The 19,616-nt window shown below is 40.9% G+C and overlaps 1 protein-coding gene across 3 annotated transcripts in view; it reads right to left on the reverse strand.

Moving 5' to 3' along the window:
• atp11b (ATPase phospholipid transporting 11B) overlaps window positions 1-19,616 on the reverse strand; it is a 191,344-nt gene that overhangs the window by 121,545 nt on the left and 50,183 nt on the right. For all 3 annotated transcript variants that reach the window (XM_078563954.1, XM_078563956.1, XM_078563957.1), the window contains exons 9-12: window positions 15,701-15,765; window positions 12,436-12,517; window positions 10,549-10,684; window positions 5,667-5,864 (exon numbers count right to left, since the gene is read on the reverse strand). In XM_078563954.1, coding sequence (XP_078420080.1) covers window positions 5,667-5,864; window positions 10,549-10,684; window positions 12,436-12,517; window positions 15,701-15,765 — 481 coding nt within the window. The remainder of the gene's footprint in view (window positions 1-5,666; window positions 5,865-10,548; window positions 10,685-12,435; window positions 12,518-15,700; window positions 15,766-19,616) is intronic.

Below are 19,616 nucleotides of genomic sequence, written 5' to 3' on the forward strand. Positions count from 1 at the left end.
TCAAATACTCCAGAGGGATTGAAGAATTCAAGAAGACCTGGACACTGAGAAGAAAAGTGGAAGGAAAAGAGCAAGCTGTTCGTGCATGCCACCTATCCTGCCTGATCTGGACTGGTACAAGCTACTTGTCACTGTTGTATTTTTTTGCTATATAAACTAGTAATGTCATACCCAGTCATGTTCTTATTAAAAACTCACCATCCCCCCATATTGATAGTGATATGCTTTGAAAGGTACTTGAGCATTAATTCAAAGCATTATTCGACGATTTAAAAAGATTTACAAATAGCACAAATTGGCACCCACAGGTGACACATGCAAACAGGTTGAAGTTAATAAGGGTTGAAGGCGGATTCGAGCAACATATGTTACAAGATGCCAGGCGTTACGATTGGGTTGGAAAACCTGTGGCTTACACGGCAGGAGTGCTTGATCACTGAAACTAAAAATAAAATGGCAGGTGTGTTTTTTAGGGAAGAAGCTGCAAACAGTCTCAGGGAGGAGATAGGGGCCCAAGTAAGATTGGATTGACACAGTGACAGAAAAAGTTACTCTGAGGTCTAGAGTGTAGTGTCCCAGGCACATGCAGAAAAAAATAAAAGCAAGGAAGCTGGATAAAACTGGTTTACGCAACCCACTGTTGCATACAGGTGTTATGTGGTGATATAAAACTTAACAACTGTCACAGAGATGAAACAGAGAGCAAAAGCATGCCAGAAGCTAGAAACAAGAAGTGGTGCTTTAAGCTGTATGCTGCTAGCTGCAACAAAAGCTCTGGGAATTCCGATGAGGAATTTCCATTTAAGATTGCGCAGGAAGGCATGGAGGATGTGTCCTTAAAGCATTTAAGTGTTGGAGAAGAGTGGCATGAAAGAAAACCGAGTTAGGGAAAACAGTTAAGAGGAAAAGAAATAAATTAAAGAGCCCACAGCAAAGTTTAAAACTGCTGCGAGAAAGGAACGTGTGTCACGTTCTGATTTTAAGGGAAATGCAACTGGATTTTGTTTTTAGTATGTGTGTTTGTGAATGTTAGAAGCTTCCTGTGAATTAAAGCCTGTTCATATCTATGCATGTTATACATGCCTGTGCTCTTTACTGCAGAGCTAAAAGTTGTTAACCTTTTGTAGCCTGTACTTTAATGTTGGAAACATAAGTTTGATACTTGTCATCTCTATGTATCTGTACACGTGTATTTTTTGTGAAAGACTTGAGTCATGTTTTGGTTGTGAATTGGTTGAAGCTCTGAACTCCTTGGACTCGACAACGAGAATGTAACAGATTTTTGGCACTGTTCATAACCCATTAAAGGAATCAGTATTTCTAGGTTGTTAAAATATGACTGTCACTATTGAGTCTGTTCATTTCAGTTGAAGATTGTGCATTCAGAAGTAGAAAAATATAAAACCTGAATTACATTTTAAGTGAAAAGAAACTGGTGTGAATATTCAATTCCCATTGGTGGCCACAATGAGCTTTGAGTTATTACGTTAAGGTATGAGGGAGTCTTTAGCTTCCAATATAAAGCTTGCTCATATAATATTGGCAGAATCATCTGGTTGTACCAAACAAATCCTGGGCTAGCAACCTCTTACAAAAAGAATGGTAAAAAAAGTTTGGAAATGACTGACGTTTGATCTAAAATGCTGTCTTTAAGATGAGAAATGTTTCCTTTGAAATGGTAATGTTACAAATGATGTGTTGTTTTCAATTCCTAAGGATTAAAAAAACTTTAGGTTTATAAAGGGCACCAAGGCGTCGGGAAACAGGTTAAAATGGTGTTTGGCTTGTCTTCGATCAGGAAGGGAAAAGTGTGTAAAATTATGCAATTGCATGCATCTCTGAATATTTTACTCCACCCTCTTTCACACAAGTTAACCCTTTCCACTGACAAAAGTGCACCATGCAATCAATTTGTACTGCTGAATGTACAAGTATATTTGAACAGATTAAGCCTTTGGACTCCTAAACAGAGCTGCAATGCAGTCTGTTTTTTTTTTAAAACAGGTGACAATGGTTTCCAGGGCCACCCTAGTACCGCAGAAACAGATCTAGAAGTTTTAAGAATTTAAGAGCTTATTTGCAGACTTCAAATGTCACAGCATAGTCAGAATTTGACTAAAACTTTGTCTGTCAAAGACTTGACCTTAACCCATTCAGGCCCTTGGTTATCTTTTGAGGCAAAGTGCTCAAGAAAGGGAAATATGAAAGGAACCAAACTAAGTGCTCAGCACAATATAACATTTTATTTTGTTAGAAAATCAAAGGCCCTCTAGAATAAAGAACAAATAGACAAAATGTGTTAATAACTGGGACCTCATGGAATGTTTAATATCAGTTTTAAAAATATGAGTACATTGTACTGAACAGTAAAGTTTGCCCAGGGCTCCTGAATGAGACAGAATGGTAAATAATCGGATGCCCCACTTAGAAGGTGGTAGACAGGAAAAAAAACACCACCAATTGGGAACAGGAAAAATCACCTGAACATAATTCAATGGAATCTGTCATTCTGGCATCCATGTACATTTTACCAAGGGTTAGGAAAAACTAGTTAAGAATTATAAATTGATAGCTTTCTCTTGGAGATATTTGTATCCTTGCCTATGAACCTTTCTTAAGAACATTGCATTTAATAATCTGGCTATTAACCGAGGCATCGGCACGGTAAACGGAAGAAAAGCAAAGAGCTCGATACAGACTCTGGCAGCCCCTGATTTTTTGATAAGATCACCTGAAAATCCAGAAATGGCTTTATCAGATGGTAAACAAAAACAGAATTACCTGGAAAAACTCAGCAGGTCTGGCAGCATCGGCGGAGAAGAAATCAGTTAACGTTTTGAGCCTTCATGGCCCTTCGGCAGAACTGAAGCATAGTTAGAAGAAGGGAGAAATATAAATTGGTTTAAGGTGGGGGGGGTGGGGTGTGGTGGGGGGAGAGAGAGACATTGAGGGTGTGGTGATTGTGGAGATGAGCAGGTAATCAAAAGATGTCACAGACAAAAGGGTCAAAGAGGTGTTTTGTCTGAGAAAAGTGCTAATTAAGAATGGAAGACAGGATATTCAAAGTACAGCTCTAGTGGGGGTGGGGTGGAAAGGCTAACAAGGTTTTAGTTTTAGATTTAAAAATAATGGAAATAGGTGGGGAAAGAAGAATCTATATAAATTATTGGAAAAAAAAAGCAGGGGGGGGAAGAAACGGGGTGGGGATGGGGGGAGGGGGAGTTTAAGATCTAAGGTTGTTGAGTTCAATATTCAGCCCGGAAGGCTGTAAAGTGCCTAGTCGGAAGATGAGGTGCTGTTCCTCCAGTTTGCGTTGGGCTTCACTGGAACAATGCAGCAAGCCAAGGACAGACATGTGGGCAAGAGAACAGGGTGGAGTGTTAAAATGGCAAGCGACAGGGAGGTTTGGGTCTTTCTTGCGGACAGACCGCAGGTGTTCTGCAAAACGGTCGCCCAGTTTGCGTTTGGTCTCTCCAATGTAAAGGAGACCGCATTGGGAGCAACGAATGCAGTAGACTAAGTTAGGGGAAATGCAAGTGAAATGCTGCTTCACTTGAAAGGAGTGTTTGGGCCCTTGGACGGTGAGGAGAGAGGAAGTGAAGGGGCAGGTGTTGCATCTTCTGCGTGGGCATGGGGAGGTGCCATAAGTGGGGGTTGAGGAGTAGGGGGTGATGGAGGAGGGCCCTCAACCGTGTCCGGCCCATATCCCGCGCATCCTCCCTCACGCCTTCTCCTCCTTCCCAGAAACATGATAGGGTCCCCCTTGTCCTCACTTATCACCCCACCAGCCTCCGCATTCAAAGGATCATCCTCCGCCATTTCCGCCAACTCCAGCATGATGCCACCACCAAACACATCTTCCCTTCACCCCCCCTGACGGCATTCCGTAGGGATCGTTCCCTCCGGGACACCCTTGTCCACTCCTCCATATAATATGCAGAATTGCATGGTGATTTTGCACTAAAGAATGGGTCTCAGATGTCATTGTATCAGTAATTACATGGTTATTGGACCATGACAATCTTCTTGTTGACTGGCAATTACATTGTGTAGCATTTACATTGTTAAAGACAACTGCTGGTTAAAACAGGTGATAGACATTGGTTCACCCATAACAATAGTATAAATGGGTACAGTTGTAACACTGGTATGGAAGGGATTGGAAAAGTCTGCTGCACTGAAGAGCTGTCTTGAGAATAAATAAGCTTGAGGTAGCTTTGGACTCATTCTTCCATGACAAGCACTTATTGTGACTAACATCAGACATGCTCAGCTACTTGACAATAGCACAACATAAATGGTTAATGTGGCCAATAGGGTGAGACAGCATATTAAATAATCGAGGCCTTTTCACAATAGAGAAACTGACTTCACAAGAGTCAGCAGAGAATTAAACATTCTGATAATGGTGAGGGGGAGTAAAATTAAGGTAAAGAGATACAAAATTTGAATTAGGATAGTTAAGGGTAGGGAGTAATAATACTTAGTAGGAACTATCCACAAAATGGAAAAAGGCAAAGAGAGAGCTGGAGAATCTTTTAAATCCATGCATGATCCATTGTGAAACATACATATTTACAACATGCCAATAACTTAGAATTAACAGTATTTTTGCAAAAGAACAACAAATTGAGTGAGGTGATCCGTAGGTATTTAGTGCTAACCCAAGTCATAATCGAGGTGCACATTTTACTGTGTTTTTGTCTTTTTTAAAAAAAAATAGAACACAATGGATAATGGGTATTTGACATAAATTCCATATATGTCACCACCCGTTGTCATCCAAGGTTGTGGAAAGAGGAAACTGAACTCTGAAAACTATGTTAAACAAGTTATGTGCAGATCACCCCTCTCACGAGCTACAGAAAGATAAAGTGGTAAAGAACAATAATGAGGGAAAGGGTGAGTGAGTAAAATCTTGCTCTGTGATAATGGAAGGTCCCAAGAATGGTTTTGTAGTAACTCATACCCATGGGAGTACAATGATGTTAGATATGAAAATCAGTCTGTCACTGAAATGTCAAAAGGCTTGTACAACCATACCTGTGAGATCATATCATGTAGCCAACCTTTTGTTTCAAGTCCTATAAAATGAGTCTCGTAGGAAGTGTTCATTTAGTACCCGTTAAGAGCTCATAACGTAACCCAAGTACAAGTGAATATTGCCCCAGAAAGCCTAGAAGCAATGGTACAATTTGGAGTGATTCTACTCCATTCTCTTAGTTTAAGATCCAATATTGAAAGAAGTAGTACTTCCCAGAAACACCTCGATGAAACAAGGTTAAAATTGAATTGAAAAAGCAATAAACAAATAAGAAGACCGCCAGTGGCGAGAAATAGCCTATAATACCAGCCAACATCCCTGGGCCAGAATGACCTCACAGGCCCTAGTAATTGCTCAGTGCCCAGTAGATAGCAAGGACATGATATTTGAGGTGTCTAACATGCTGACTGAACAATCGAACCAGTAACTGGTGTGGTTAATAGAAAGTTGAAAGTGAAAAGTTGAATTATGTTTCTACCTATCAAGGTGGGGAAACACATGGGTATGAGAGGCCAAATGACCTCCTTCTGTGCTGTAAGTTCTTATGATTACTTCTGTTGCAAACAGCCCAGAGCTTCATCAGGTCAAGGATGGTTTACCAACTATGCAAATTAATTCTCACCTGCCCAAGTTCTTCATTGAGGTCGGAGGTGTTAACCTGTGCACGCTGACCTGATGCGTCATGGTACAAGTCAAGATCCCACATGATGAAAAAGGATCCTAAAAACTTCTGCATCTCAACGGTAACGTAGAGTGAAATTGGAATGATATAATTGTACAGCACCAAGAAAGCCAAGAAATCAGATATACCAGTCAGAATCTACAAACAAAACAAGTATTACACAGTGAAAATAAAACACTGATACAACAGCTATATGAACATGATACATTTTGAAAATGTACATATTGCTTATCTCATACGTTCTTTGCAGTTTTCTTAATACTGTGAAATTCATTTGGTTATACATGGCTGATCGCCAAGCTAAAAGAAAATTTCAGCTTCCCAAATTCTTGAAAATATTAAATATTGAATTTACTGCATATTTTGCCTCTCAAACCTATGCACTGATAACATGTTAAATATCCAAAGCTTGGCACGAGACAATATTTGAAGGTGGTGTGCATTTGACATATTGGGTGAGGAGGTGACCTCAGCCAGTGGTAAAGAAAAACTGTTTTCTCCTGTCTGGAAACTCACCCCTATAAAAGCAGTGGGACACAACGAAAATTTATTTTAATCACAAATCCAGATGAGTCCTGCAATGTTAGAAAGTGTTGGACCTCTTACTGAGTGCTCCTGAAAGTGAAGCTGGTTTCATTGGCCAGCTGTTTCAGCTTCCTTTCAGAAGGATTAGCATTTTACATTCAGTGGCAGCTTATTGCATGATTGCAATTGGAAGATAGCTGGTAAGTTGCAGTGGAAGCATGATTTTTCTGATGCTCAAGGATCCTTAGGAAAGGTTATCTGGACAAAAGACAATAGAACTAGTGTGCAAGGGCAGCTGACACTGGGAACACTTAGGTGAAATATTTTCAACAGCCAGTCAGCTAAATATCACAAGCAGTCTTACACTAACTGATCCTTTCATATGCCCTAAGTGTGCCTTGGTTATTTTCCTGCTGCCCAAGGCTGCCCCTTCTAACTCTTACATATGGAGATCACAGTGGCGATCCTGATTTTCCACCATGCTGAGCAGGAGAGAAAACGACAGGGACAGAAAACACAAATTGGCCATTCAGCCCGTGAAGTCTGTTCTGCCATTTAATTAGATTGTGGTTGATCAGTCTCTTAAAATCATTTTTCATCTTGGTTCTGTCATCCTTAATACTCATGGCTAAAACTATCACCAGTAAAGTATGCTGGAAATACTCAGCAAGTTTGGCAGCAGCTTTGGAGAGAAACAGATTTTTCTCTGTTGCTGGGTCAAAATCCTGGAACTCCCTCCCTAACAGCACTGTGGGTGTACCTACACCACAGGGACTGCAGTGGTTCAAGAAGGCAGCTCACCACCACCTTCTCAAGGGCAAATAGGGATGGGCAATAAATGCTGGCCTAGCCAGTGACACTCACATCCCATGAATGAATAAAAAAAGTTAATATTTCAGGTCTGTGACCTTTTATCAGAACTGGGAAAAGTTAGAAACATAAAAGGTGTTGAGCAATTAGAAGGGGGTGAGGGCATAAAAAATACAAAAGGGAAGGTCTTTGATCAGGTGAAAGGCAGGACAGGAAAAATGACAGAAGTGTGCAGGGCCAAAGGGAATGGTAATGGGGCAAGAAACAAAAGATGTGCCTAGAGGAGGTGTAAATGGTAGGATCCTGAATAGCAGTCATCTGAAAGCAAAGCAGAAAAATGAGAAAAAGAATCAAACCAGCAACGAAGGAAACAAAATGGGGGCAGAGGATATGACCTAAAATTGTTGAACCCAATGCTGAGCCAGAAGAATGTAAAGTGCCCAGTTGAAAAGTCAGGTGCTGTTCCTCGAGCTTTCTTGATCAAGCTACAAATCTCAAATTTTAAATTTTCAATCGACTCATCCTCAAAATGTTTTTTGGGCCGAGCTCTAACTTTAAGATGTGTCCGCTTGTTTTGGAGGACTCCCACACCAGAAGAAATAATTTCTCTCTAATTACCGTATAAAATTCTTTAATCACCTTAAACACCTCTATTAAATCATCCTTAATCTTCTATACTCAAGAGAATACAAGCTTAGTCGATGAAATGCGTCATCTACATTTAACCCTTCTAACCCCAGTATAATTTTAGTAAAACTGTTCTACATTCCCTCTCAAGTCAATATTTCTTCTTTTTCTTTCATAGGATGTGAGCATTGCTAGTAAAGCTAGGATTTGTTGACCATCCTTGAGCAGCAGCTGGTGGGCTTCCTTCTTGTAACACTAAAGGAGCGGCAATATAGTTTCAATTCAGGATTGTGTGGGGCTTCAAGAGGAACTTGCAGGTGATGCTCCCATTTGTCTGCTGCCCTTCTCATTCTAAATGCTGGGGGTTGCAGGTTTGGAAGGTGCTTTAAAATTCATTCACGTAAGGTGGGCTTCACTGGCTGGGCCAGCATTTATTGCCCATCCCTAGTTGCCCTTGAGAAGGTGGTGGTGAGCTGCCTTCTTGAACTGCTGCAGTCCATGTGGTGTAGATACACCCACAGTGCTGTGAGGGAGGGAGTTCCAGGATTTTGATCCAGCGAAAGTGAAGCACTGGCAATATATTTCCAAGTCAGGATAGTGAGTGACTTGGAGAGGAACTTCCAGGTGGTGGTGTTCCCATCTATCTGCTGCCTTTGTCCTTCTAGATGGTAGTGATCGTGGGTTTGGAAGGTGTTATCTAAGGAGCCTTGGTGAATTCCAGCAGTGCACCTTGTAGATGGTACACACTGCTGCTACTGTTCATCGTTGGCGGAGGGAGTGAATGTTTGTGGATGTGGTGACCATCAAGCAGGCTGCTTCATCCTGGACAGTGTTAAGCTTCTTGAGTGTTGTCACAGCTGCACACATCCGGCAAGTGAGGAGTATTTCATCACACTCCTGACTTGTGCCTTGTAGATGGTGGACAGGCTTTGGGGAGTCAGGAGGTCAGTTACTTGTCGCAGGATTCCTAGCCTCTGACCTGCTCTTGTAGCCACAGTATTAATATAGCTAGTCCAGCTCAGTTTCTGGTTAATGGTAACCCCCAGGATGTTGATAGTGGGGGATTCAGTGATGGTAATGCCACTGAGCGTCATGGGGTGATGGTTAGATTCTCACTTGTTGGAGATGGCCATTGCCTGATACTTGTGTGGCACGAATGTTACTTGCCGCTTGTCAGCCCTAGCCTGGATATTGTCCAGGTCTTGCTGCATTTGAACATAGACTGCTTCAGTATCCGAGGAGTTGCAAATGGTGCTAAACATTGTGCAATCATCAGCGAACTTCCACAATTCTGACCTGATCATGGAAGGAAGGTCATTGATGAAGCAGCTGAAGATGGTTGAGCCAAGGACACTACCCTGAGGAAATCCTGCAGTAATGTCCTGGAGCCGAGCTGACTGACCTCCAACAACCACAACCATCTTCCTTTGTGCTAGGTATGACTCCAACCAGCGGAAAATTTTCCCTCCGATTCCCATTGACTCCAGTTTTGTTAAGGCTCCTTGATGCCACACTCAGTCCAATGCGGCCTTGATTTCAAGGGCAGTCACTCTCACCTCACGAGTTCAGCTCTTTGGTCCACGTTTGAATTAAGGCTGTAATGAGATAAGGAGCTGAGTGGCCCTGGCTGAATCCAAACTGGGTGTCAGTGAGCAAGCTATTACTAAGCAAGTGCTGCTTGATAGCACTGTTGATGACCCCTTCCATTACTTTACTGATGATCGAGAGTAGACTGATGGGGTGGTAATTGGCCAGGTTGGATTTGTCCTGTTTTTTGTGTACAGGACAAATCTGGACAATTTTCCACATTGCTGGGTAGATGCCAGTGTTGTAGCTGTACTGGGACAGCTTGGCTAACGGTGTGGCAAGTTCTGGAGCATAAGTCTTCAGTACTATTGCCGGAATATCGTCAGGGCCCATGCCCTTTACAGTATCCAGTGCCTTCAGCAGTTTCTCGATATCACGTGGAGTGAATCGAATTGGCTGAAGACAGGCATCTGTGATGCTGGGGATCTCTGGAGGAGGCCGAGATAGATCATCCACTCGGCACTTCTGGCTGAAGATTGTTGCGAATGCTTCAGCCTTATCTTTTGCATTGATGTGCTGGGCTCCTCCATAATTGAGAATGGGGATATTTGTGGAGCCTCCTCCTCCAATGAGTTTTTTAATTGTCCACCGCCATTCACAACTGGATATGGCAGGACTGCAGAGCTTAGATCTGATCAGTTGGTTGTGGGATCGCTTAGCCGTGTCTATCACTTGCTGCTTATCTGTTTGGCACTCAAGTAGTCCTGTGTTATAGCTTCACCAGGTTCACACCTCATTTTTAGGTATGCCTGGTGCTGCTCCTGGCATGCCCACCTGCACTCTTCATTGGACCAGGTTTCAATTCCCCACAACATTTTCTGATGCATATTATGGGGAAATCATTCAGCATACAGCTGGCCCTGTCAGCTAAAAACAGTGGAGCAGCAAAAGTGGGAGATGCTCAAATTCATAAACACAAGCTACAGATTAAGTTGCACTGCACATTGCTAAATTTGAGTGTAAGGCAGCTGCAAAGAACACACATGATCCAAAATAAGACAAGAATTTGCATAATTCCTATGCAAGGAGAAGAACATACCCTGCAGCATTTGCTATCAGTGGAAGCCTTCTTATAATCCTTATTATTATTATTATAGGTAATAAAAACAGAACTTTTCACTCTAAAAATGGGAACCATTGCAGAATGGTTATGTTTAACGCAAATGTGCACATAATACAATTAAACATTTAAAATTGAAAATAACATTATCCACATATATAGTTACAAAAGTATATGATGCCCTAAATGAAGTTAAAATCTGTCCATACTCACTTTACTGCTATTAGTCTCCTGTGTAGTTCTTTTATTGTATGAAGGTTCATACTGCCAAACATATTTCAAGATGGTACTAATAATTGCTTCAATCACAAGAATTCCCAGGAAGACCATCAGAAAAGTGTTCATAGACCTAGCCAAAATGGGAAAAATATCACAATTATGTTTTATTACATTTCCTTTTGTTTCCTCATATTTACTTCACCTCAGAATTCTGCATGTTTCCTAATTATATATTGATAACATCAATGCTTTTAAAAACTTCATATCTGTAATTACTCCCTGACTTCTAAGAGCATAAGAAATAGGAGCATAAGTAGAAATGGCTGAGCCATTCAGTAAGATTATGGCTGATCGTCTACATCAAATCCACTTTCCACTCTATGCCCATTCCACTTGGACTTCCTGTCCCTGTGCTTTTATCACACTTCTTGTGTTGATGTTTCTGCCCAGAGCAGTGACGCTGAGAGTGAAATTTGGATCATCTAATCAGAGTATGTGCAGTGTACTTAAATACCCAGGATGTAATACTAGAGTCAACAATACTGAGGAATATTTTTCTTCAGCTTCAGTTTCTGTTTAAGGGCAGGTGACAAATTTCAAAAGCTTCAGAGGTAATATTCATACTGCTTCTCATAAAATGGTAGCTCAGTGTAGGTATATTCTAATTATACTCAACTGATGTATGTTTAATTAACTTTAGAGAATAATGGACAGCAGACTGCGATCAGAGCGAGTGGGAAATTTGAGGGTGAGAGGGGGCAGAGGACGAGTTAGTGGGTGCTTTTCTGCATATAGTGTTACTTCAACTTTTAGAAACAAAAAAAAACTTTGATCCCATCTGCTATCACACCCATGCGCTTTTGGCAATTATAAAAGGTAAATGTGAAAAGCTTATTCCGTGATATATTTTAATCCTAAAACCTGTCAGGGAAAGAATGAGTGCGCAGGAGGGAGTGGGAGCAAGCGGGTAACAAAGAGCAGATGAGAGGGCATGTGCGCGTGCTGTTGCTATTGTTATTTTTTAAACTTGATATCTGAAAGCAAACAAATCTGCTAAGGGAAACCAGTTGAGGGCTAATTGATCTCTGGTCGCTCACAATCTAGAAGGGTGTGGGAATCAAGGAGTGGATGGGGGGGTTAAAGGTAAGGCAAGTGACAGCAGGGCTAGGAGGATTCAGTGGCATTGCATGAGAAAGATTTGAAGGTAGGGTAGTAGGAAGGTGGAGAGATGAGGTCACATCCTAGGATATCTATAAAACCTTCAAGAGGCTCCATTCTTATGTAGTTCTTTAACAAAAAAAAGTGGTAACACTGAATGTCAGACTCAACACTTGCTTTCAAATTCTGGTTAACTTTTGGTCAAAACTGCACAGGTCTATTGGAAGAATATATTTTGCAGAACATAGCTCAAGATGGTAGAAATATTTCAGAAAAAAGTTTTGATTAGAATGCTCCTATTGCAAGCATCCTCAAAATCAGACAAGTTCACAATGAATTGTTCCTAGAAGAATGCAACCCACACTTAGTATTAATTTGGCTAGTTCTACCCAGACTAGTATGACAAAGACTTAAATTTAAATCAATGATAAATAACTGTGAACTTAGAAAAACTGCCCAGTCAAAACTTGATCAACCTACTGGGCGAAGTTTAAAGATAGTGGAATGTTTCTAATGATATAGGCACTATATAAGCGCATGTTGTTAAAAGAGTTTAAAATGTAATTAGGTACTAGATTGGTTGAGTTGGGATAGTGACAAACATGATGAGTTGGATGGACTGGATGGTAGTTTTATTTCTATTCTCAACTTTCTAAATTCTCTTTCCTCATTTAAAGAAAAATCCTCATCTTTTCTCCTCTTGAAATTTCAGTGAAAACTTACTTTTCTACAGAGGACCGTTTCTGTGATTTGCTCTTGTAATTCAAAGCAATCTTTGCATCCATTCCCGTGTAAACAGCCACACCTGGAAATCAGAAGCATTATTTACATTGTAGAAACCAACAGGCTCAATCGGCTGATTCAAAATGGCTTAGTTCATCAAGAGTGTGAAACTGCTTGCAGTATGTACCTCAAGAACATATTGTATAAAGTTTATTTAATCTAACAACTGAATCTGGCATTCACCTAATTCAAACTGACAAGGCAAAAAAGACAAAACCTGAAGCAGATCAACATCAAGCAAAACTTAACTAAAATACCTCAAACAACTTGTTTCTTTAAAACAAGATTATTAGAGTAGAATAATACCTTCTGCCACAAAAAGTCACCATAAATTTTGAAATTATAAATATCTAGTTACTTCTGTTGGTGATATTTGGTACTGAGTGCTAACCCAATATTGATTTTTCTCTTAAACACATCTACTTCCACGTACTAATAGGAATTCCTGTTATCCTACATGAATGAATCATTTGGGGACCTAATCCCACTAAATAATGCACACCAGTGGTTTATTTTGGTCAGGTGAGTTTCCTTCTCTGATTGATATTTCTGTGAAAGGCAGATAACAAGCCAAGATTAATTGACCATAAACACCGTGAGCCTGAAAAGTGCTCTTGGCGAAGCAGCATTTCTAACAAAGTCACATCATTGAAATATGTTTCGTGAAGTTTAAGTCATGGTTTCAGCACCAATAGATGAACCATTTCCACTCAACATTATAAAGATTGAAGCTCTTCTGAATACAAAGATCATTATCACTTAGGATTCCTGAGAAGACCATTTTGTTAAGTTGCACTCCTGTGAAGTAACTTGGGACAATTTATTCCACTAGTTATTACGTTAAAGGTGCTATATAAATACAAGCTGTTGCCATCATCAACTGAAGACTCTGAGGTACTGTGTCATATCTGGCAGTCGAGTTGAGTCAATACTTTGTTTGCATTGGTTTCTAATACTGAGAAACTTAAGCCATAAGTAAGGGGTCAACAACAGCCAGTTGTCTCCAATAGGATTTTGTAAATGGTCCTTGCAATAAGTGAAGAGGAGTACAGAGAGCTGGCATACAGATTTTCCATTTCAGGAGTTTTGGCACGATGTTGAGGACGAGAATTACACTTTCCCTACCTTACACAAAACCTTAGTATTTGTTTTGGAAGGTAGTGATGAGCTGTCCTTCTAAAAATTCCAATTCTTCAAAATAAGATGAACAGATTTGGGATTAAGATTGTATATCCAAGGCTGAAACACAATGTTAAAGTCAGCATGGCTATACTGTTCACTCCCAGAGGTATCAAGTGGAAAGATCTGCGTGTTGGTGACTGTTTTACAAGAACCTGATACGCAGTAGGTGAGAATGTGCTCTACTTGCTTGTTGGCATATCTAATTAATGCTGTGGTATTTGAAAGAGTCAATTACTACAGCAAAAGGTAGCAAGAACGCTGCAGTTACAATCAGTAGATAGCATTTGCCTCAAGGCCACTATGGTAGAGAAGTAAGTTTCTCCTGGTTTATTGCTCAGAACAAGGAAGAGGTGGATGTTACTCATTTTTACAGAAGACAGATGAAAAAAGGTTCCAAAAGCTTTACATTATCCTTAAAAAGGTTATTCTTAGCACTAGAGTAGTGTCCTATTACAACCATCTTCAGCTGGTTCATCAATGACCTTCCCTCCATTATAAGGTCAGACTTGAGGATGTTCGCTGATGATTGCAGAATTCCATTCACAGTTCCATATGCAACTCATCAGAATAATGAAGCAGTCCTTGGCCAGATGCACAAGACCTGGCTTGGGCTGATAAGTGACAAGTGACATTCGTACCACACAAATGTCAGGCAATGACCATCTGCAATGAGAGTCTAATCACCTCCCCTTGAAGTTAAATGGCATTACCATAGTTAAATCCATCACCATCAACATTATTGATCAGAAGCTTAACTCGGCCAGTCATATGAATAATGTGGCTACAAGGGCAGGTCAGAGGCTGGGTATTCTACAGTGAGTAAATCATGTCCTGACTCTGCACAACCTGTCCACCATCTACATGGAGGTTTTTTTAAAAATTGTTTCATGGGATGCGGTCGCTGTCACTGGCAAGCCCAGCATTTGTTGTCCATCCCTAAATGCCCTTGAACTGAGTGGCTTGCTGGGCCATTTCAGAGGGCAGTTAAGAGTCTGGTGTCACATGTAGGCCAGGCCAGGTAAGGATGGCAGATTTCCTTCCCTAAAGGACATTAGTGAACCAGGTGGGTTTTTACGATAGTCACAATCATTAGTACGGAGACTAGCTTTCGATTCCAGATTTATTAATTGAAGTTAAATTCCACCAGGTGCCATGTTGGGATTCAAACCCGTGTCACCAGGGTATTAGCCTGCAGCTCTGGATTACTAGTCCAGTGCCACCGACTCCCTTGAGTGTGATGGAATATTTCCCACTTACCTGGATGAATGTAGCTCCAGCAACATTCAAGAGGCTTGACATCATCCAGGACAAAGCAGCGCATTAAATTGGCATCCCATTCAACAATCTTGAACATCCAGTCCCTCCACCACCAGGACACCAGTATGTAGCATCAACAAGTTGCAGTGCAGCAACTCACCAAGGGTTCTTTGACAGCACCTTCCAAACCAGTGACCTCTACCACCTAGATGGACTGGGCAGCAAGTGCATTGAAATATCATCACCTAAAAGTTTCCCTTCAACTGCTTGGGATATGCGGAAGGAGCACAGCTGCTGCTGACAATGGGAAAATGTTAAACTAAGGAAACAAAGCTGCATGATGCAGCACACTTCAAGGAAAAATGCCTCTCGGTAAACCCTTGCCTCATCACTTTCCACTCTCCCCACTGAAATGACATTAACATTTGCATATGGAAATTGAACAAATTTTAAAGGTTATTTGAAAATCTACTTAATCAAATTACCAAGTTCATTCAAAGCAAGAATGATACTCAACTCAATGCTCAATTTCATTGAGATGAATATATTCAAAGCATGTGAAAGATATGAAATCGCAAGAACAGACTCACAACACTTTTCAGACAAATGAATATAGTAGTATACTTTCAACTAACATTTTTAATTTGACAGAAATATAAACTTGTTGTGCAACAAGGTTTTTTACTGCAAATTTCATGCAGACTCTAGTCAAAAGTAATTTTATTCGCTTAAGCGGATACAAAATAGCAGAAACAAATCTTGGTACCAAAAACTGCGGTGGTATTTTTCAAACTTGCTCCTCTAAGTAGAAGGTTTTCTGGTCCCAGAGGTCTAAAGAAACACAAAGAAGTCAGGTGATACTTCAGCAACGCTTCAATCTAAACTTCATATTTTGTCTAGAAGGATAGAAATTAAAAACTTTTTCTTTGCTAAAGAAATTAAACATTTGATATTACAGTAATAAAGCAGGTGATTTCTGGTGTTCCAATGGAGCAGTTCTGAAAGACAACCCTTGTTGTGGAATATGCCGCATTTCTACCTAAAGGCACAACTAACAAAAGATAACTGCGTATAAGGCAAATTTCCACATGTGCAACTGCTCTGATGTGGTAACTTTGGCAGTCTGGGAAGGATATTCTGCAATTTTGGAGAAAGATATGTAGAGTTTGGCAATAGAGAAAAGCATATGCTGGTCGGTGCAGGCAGATCAGAGATCATCCCACCCAACATGAAATACAAAATGACAGGTAATCTACATGCTATTGGCAGACAAATATAAACAACATTTGCATGTGGATGGCACAAAGTTTCATGTTTTAAGATTTTTACTGTAACAAAATACAAAGCACAATTGACTAAATATTATCTTTGGAGGCAACTTATATTTTAAAACAGAACATTCACTTTTTTCTTTTAGCACAACTGAAAATTTACTTCACAGGTATGCTTTACACTGTTCATTAAGTAGACATTCAATTTTCCTGGACCCAGTCCAAGGGAATTCTTAGCTCCTGAGGGTTTACTTCTGTTCTTTTCCTCTGTCAGCCTGGGACCTTTTAATCTCAGAACTCTCTTTCATGGTGAGATATTGCCCCTGAAGATTCTTCCTCCAGCGCAAGCTAGGCTAATCTTCCAGCCTCATTTTAGCTCCTCGTGAATTAGGTCTTTTCAACCCAAGTGCAGGACATTTAGAAAATCATAACACAGTCAGGCAGAGTCTGAGTTTGGTCTTATTTTATGGTTTCATGAGTAGAGTTTATTAGAGTTTTTTGAGGACATAACAAGCAGGGTGGATAAAGGGGAATTTGATTTCCAAAAGACATTTGATAAGGTGCCACATAAAAGGTTGCTGTATAAGAGAAGAGCTCATGGTGTTGGGGGTATTATATTAGCATGGTTAGAAGATTGGCTAATTTAACTGGAAACAGTTGGGATAAATCAGTCATTTTCAGGTTGGCAAACTGCAACTATAGAGGTGCCACATGGATCAGTGATGGGGCCTCAACTATTTCCAATCTATATTAATGACTTGGGCGAAGGGACCGAGGTATTGCAGCAAAATTTAGTGATAAAACCAAATTAGAAAAGCAAGTCGTGAAGAGAATACAGGTAGTCTACAAAGGGATATAAATAGGGTAAGTGAATGGGCAAAAATTTGGCAGATGGGACTTAATGTGGGAAAATGTGAAGCTATCCACTTCGACAGCATTAGAAAAGCAGAATATATTTAAATGGAGAGAGACTGCAGAATTCTGCAGTACAACTGGGTACCTCAGATATGAATCAGAGTTAGTATGCAAGTACAGCAAACAATTAGGAAGGCAAATGGAATGTTAAAATTTATTACAAGGGGAATGAAACATAAAAGTAGGGAAGTCTTGCTACAGCTGTACAGGGCATTGCAACACCACACCTAGAGAACAGTGTTTTTGCCACCTTATTAAGTGGGGGGGGGTGGGGGGGGGGATATATGTGCATTGGAGGCAGTTCAGGGAAAGTTCACTATGTTGATTCCTGGGATGAAGCGGTTGTTTTATGAGGAAAGGTCGAGCAGCTTGGGCCTGTACTCATTGGAGTTTAGAAGAATGAGAGGTGATCACATTAAAACATAAGATTCTTTGGGGACTTGACAGGGTAGATGCTGAGAGAAGATTTCCTCATGATGGGAAACAAAGAACTGGGGAGCACAGTTTCAAGCTAAGGGATCTACCATTTAAGACAGGAATGAGAGGAATTTCTTCTCTCAGAGTGTCATTAATCTTTGGAATTTTCTAACTGAGAGAGAGAATTGGAGAGAACTGGATCATTGAATATGTTCAAGGCCGAATTAGATAGATTTTTGATCTACAAGGGAGTCAAGGGTTATGGGATGTAATCAGGAAAGTGAAGTTAAGGCCACAATCAGATTAGCCATGTTCTTATTGAATGGCAGAGCAGGCTCGAGGCCAAATGGCTTACTTCTGCTCCTATTTCTTATGCTATGTTAAGTCACTCCAATGGGTCAAGGATTAGTTTATTCAGTTTACTGCTTTGCATCCAATGGTGTTCCTGCTGCCAGAGGCAATTGTGTTATATAACACTCAGCAATTCAAGCCACATTTTCCAATTCTGTTCTGAAGCCCTCTGCCTCTCCTCTTCTAACTTTTTGACAAAGATTTTGGTCATCTACCTCATTTCTTCTCAGTCCCCTTTTTTGCCCAATTATGCCTATAAAAGCACTTAAACGCACAGAGGGAGACCATTCAGGCCAAAATTTCTGCTCAATTAGTCCCAATCCCTGCTCTCTTCCATAACCTTGCAAACGTTTCCTTTCCAAGAATTCATCCAATTCTTTCGCGAAAGTTCCAATTGAAATTTACTTCCACCACCCTTTCAGGGAGTTTTTCTACATTCAAGGTATAAAATGCATGAGTTATTATTGATGTTTACAGATATGCACTTTCCAACAGGTGTCATTTTAAAGGAACAAGAGCATGAACCATGGGCAATTTTCTCTCCTCTCTAACACAAAGGTATTGAGGTCAATAATGGCATCTCAACTACTGCTCTAGTTGGGTTCAGTTAACATCACAGATTGGGAATTAAACGCAGAGATTACTAGTCTCTGGTTCAGCACTAAATCACGTGGCGCCTTTCCAAATGGGACCAATGGAGGAGTTCCAAAGCAGCTTATGAGTGATTTGCAGATGTGAACTGCCTGTCATATAAAACAGACCTGCTCCTTCACTGGCAATAGAAAGAGAGAACAATTAAGGGGCTTGTGGACAGTCGGATGAATGGGAGCGGCTCGACGAGTTGAGTAATCCAGTCCAGATCAGTGTAAGAGACATTTTTGGAAGGCCCCGGCAGTGCAAATCAGCCCATCAGAAGTGTAAATTTCTTGGGCAATTACAATGCATTTTTTTTTATTCATTCACAGGATATGGGCTTCGCTGGCTGGGCCAGCATTTATTGCCCATCCCTAGTTGCCCTTGAGAAGGTGATGGTGAGCTGCCTTCTTCAACTGCTGCAGTCCATGTGGTGTAGGTACACCCACAGTGCTGTTAGGAAGCGAGTTCCAGGATTTTGACCCAGTGACAGTGAAGGAATGGCATTATATTTCTAAGTCAGGATGGCGAGTGACTTGGAGGGGAACTTCCACGTGGTGGTGTTCCCAGCTATCTGCTGCCCTTGTCCTTCTAGAATGTAGTAGTAATGGGTGGTGCTGTTTAGGGAGCCTTGGTGAATTCCCGCAGTGCATCTTCTAGATGGTACACATTGCTGTTACTGTGCGCGGTGGTGGAAGAAGTGAATGTTTGTGGATGTGGTGCCAATCAAGTGGGTGGCTTTGACCTGGACAGTGTCAAGCTTCTTGAGTGTTGCGGGAGCTGCACTCATCCAGGCAAGTGGGGAGTATTCCATCACGCTCCGGACTTGTGCTTTGTAGATGGTGGACAGGCTTTGGAGGATCAGGAAGTGAGTTAATTGCCGCAGAATTCCTAACCTCTGAACTGCTCTTGTAGTCACAGTATTTATATGGCTAGTCCAGTTCAGTTTCTGGTCAATGGAAACCCCCAGGATGTTGATTGTGGGGGACTCAGTGATGGTAGTGCCATTGAACGTCAAGGGGCAATGGTTAGATTCTCTCTTGTTGGAGATGGTCATTGCCTGGCATTTGTGTGGCACAAATATTACTTGCCACT

This window comes from Cetorhinus maximus, chromosome 19 (genome assembly GCF_964194155.1).
Source record: "Cetorhinus maximus chromosome 19, sCetMax3.hap1.1, whole genome shotgun sequence".
In the NCBI taxonomy this organism is placed as follows: domain Eukaryota; kingdom Metazoa; phylum Chordata; class Chondrichthyes; order Lamniformes; family Cetorhinidae; genus Cetorhinus; species Cetorhinus maximus.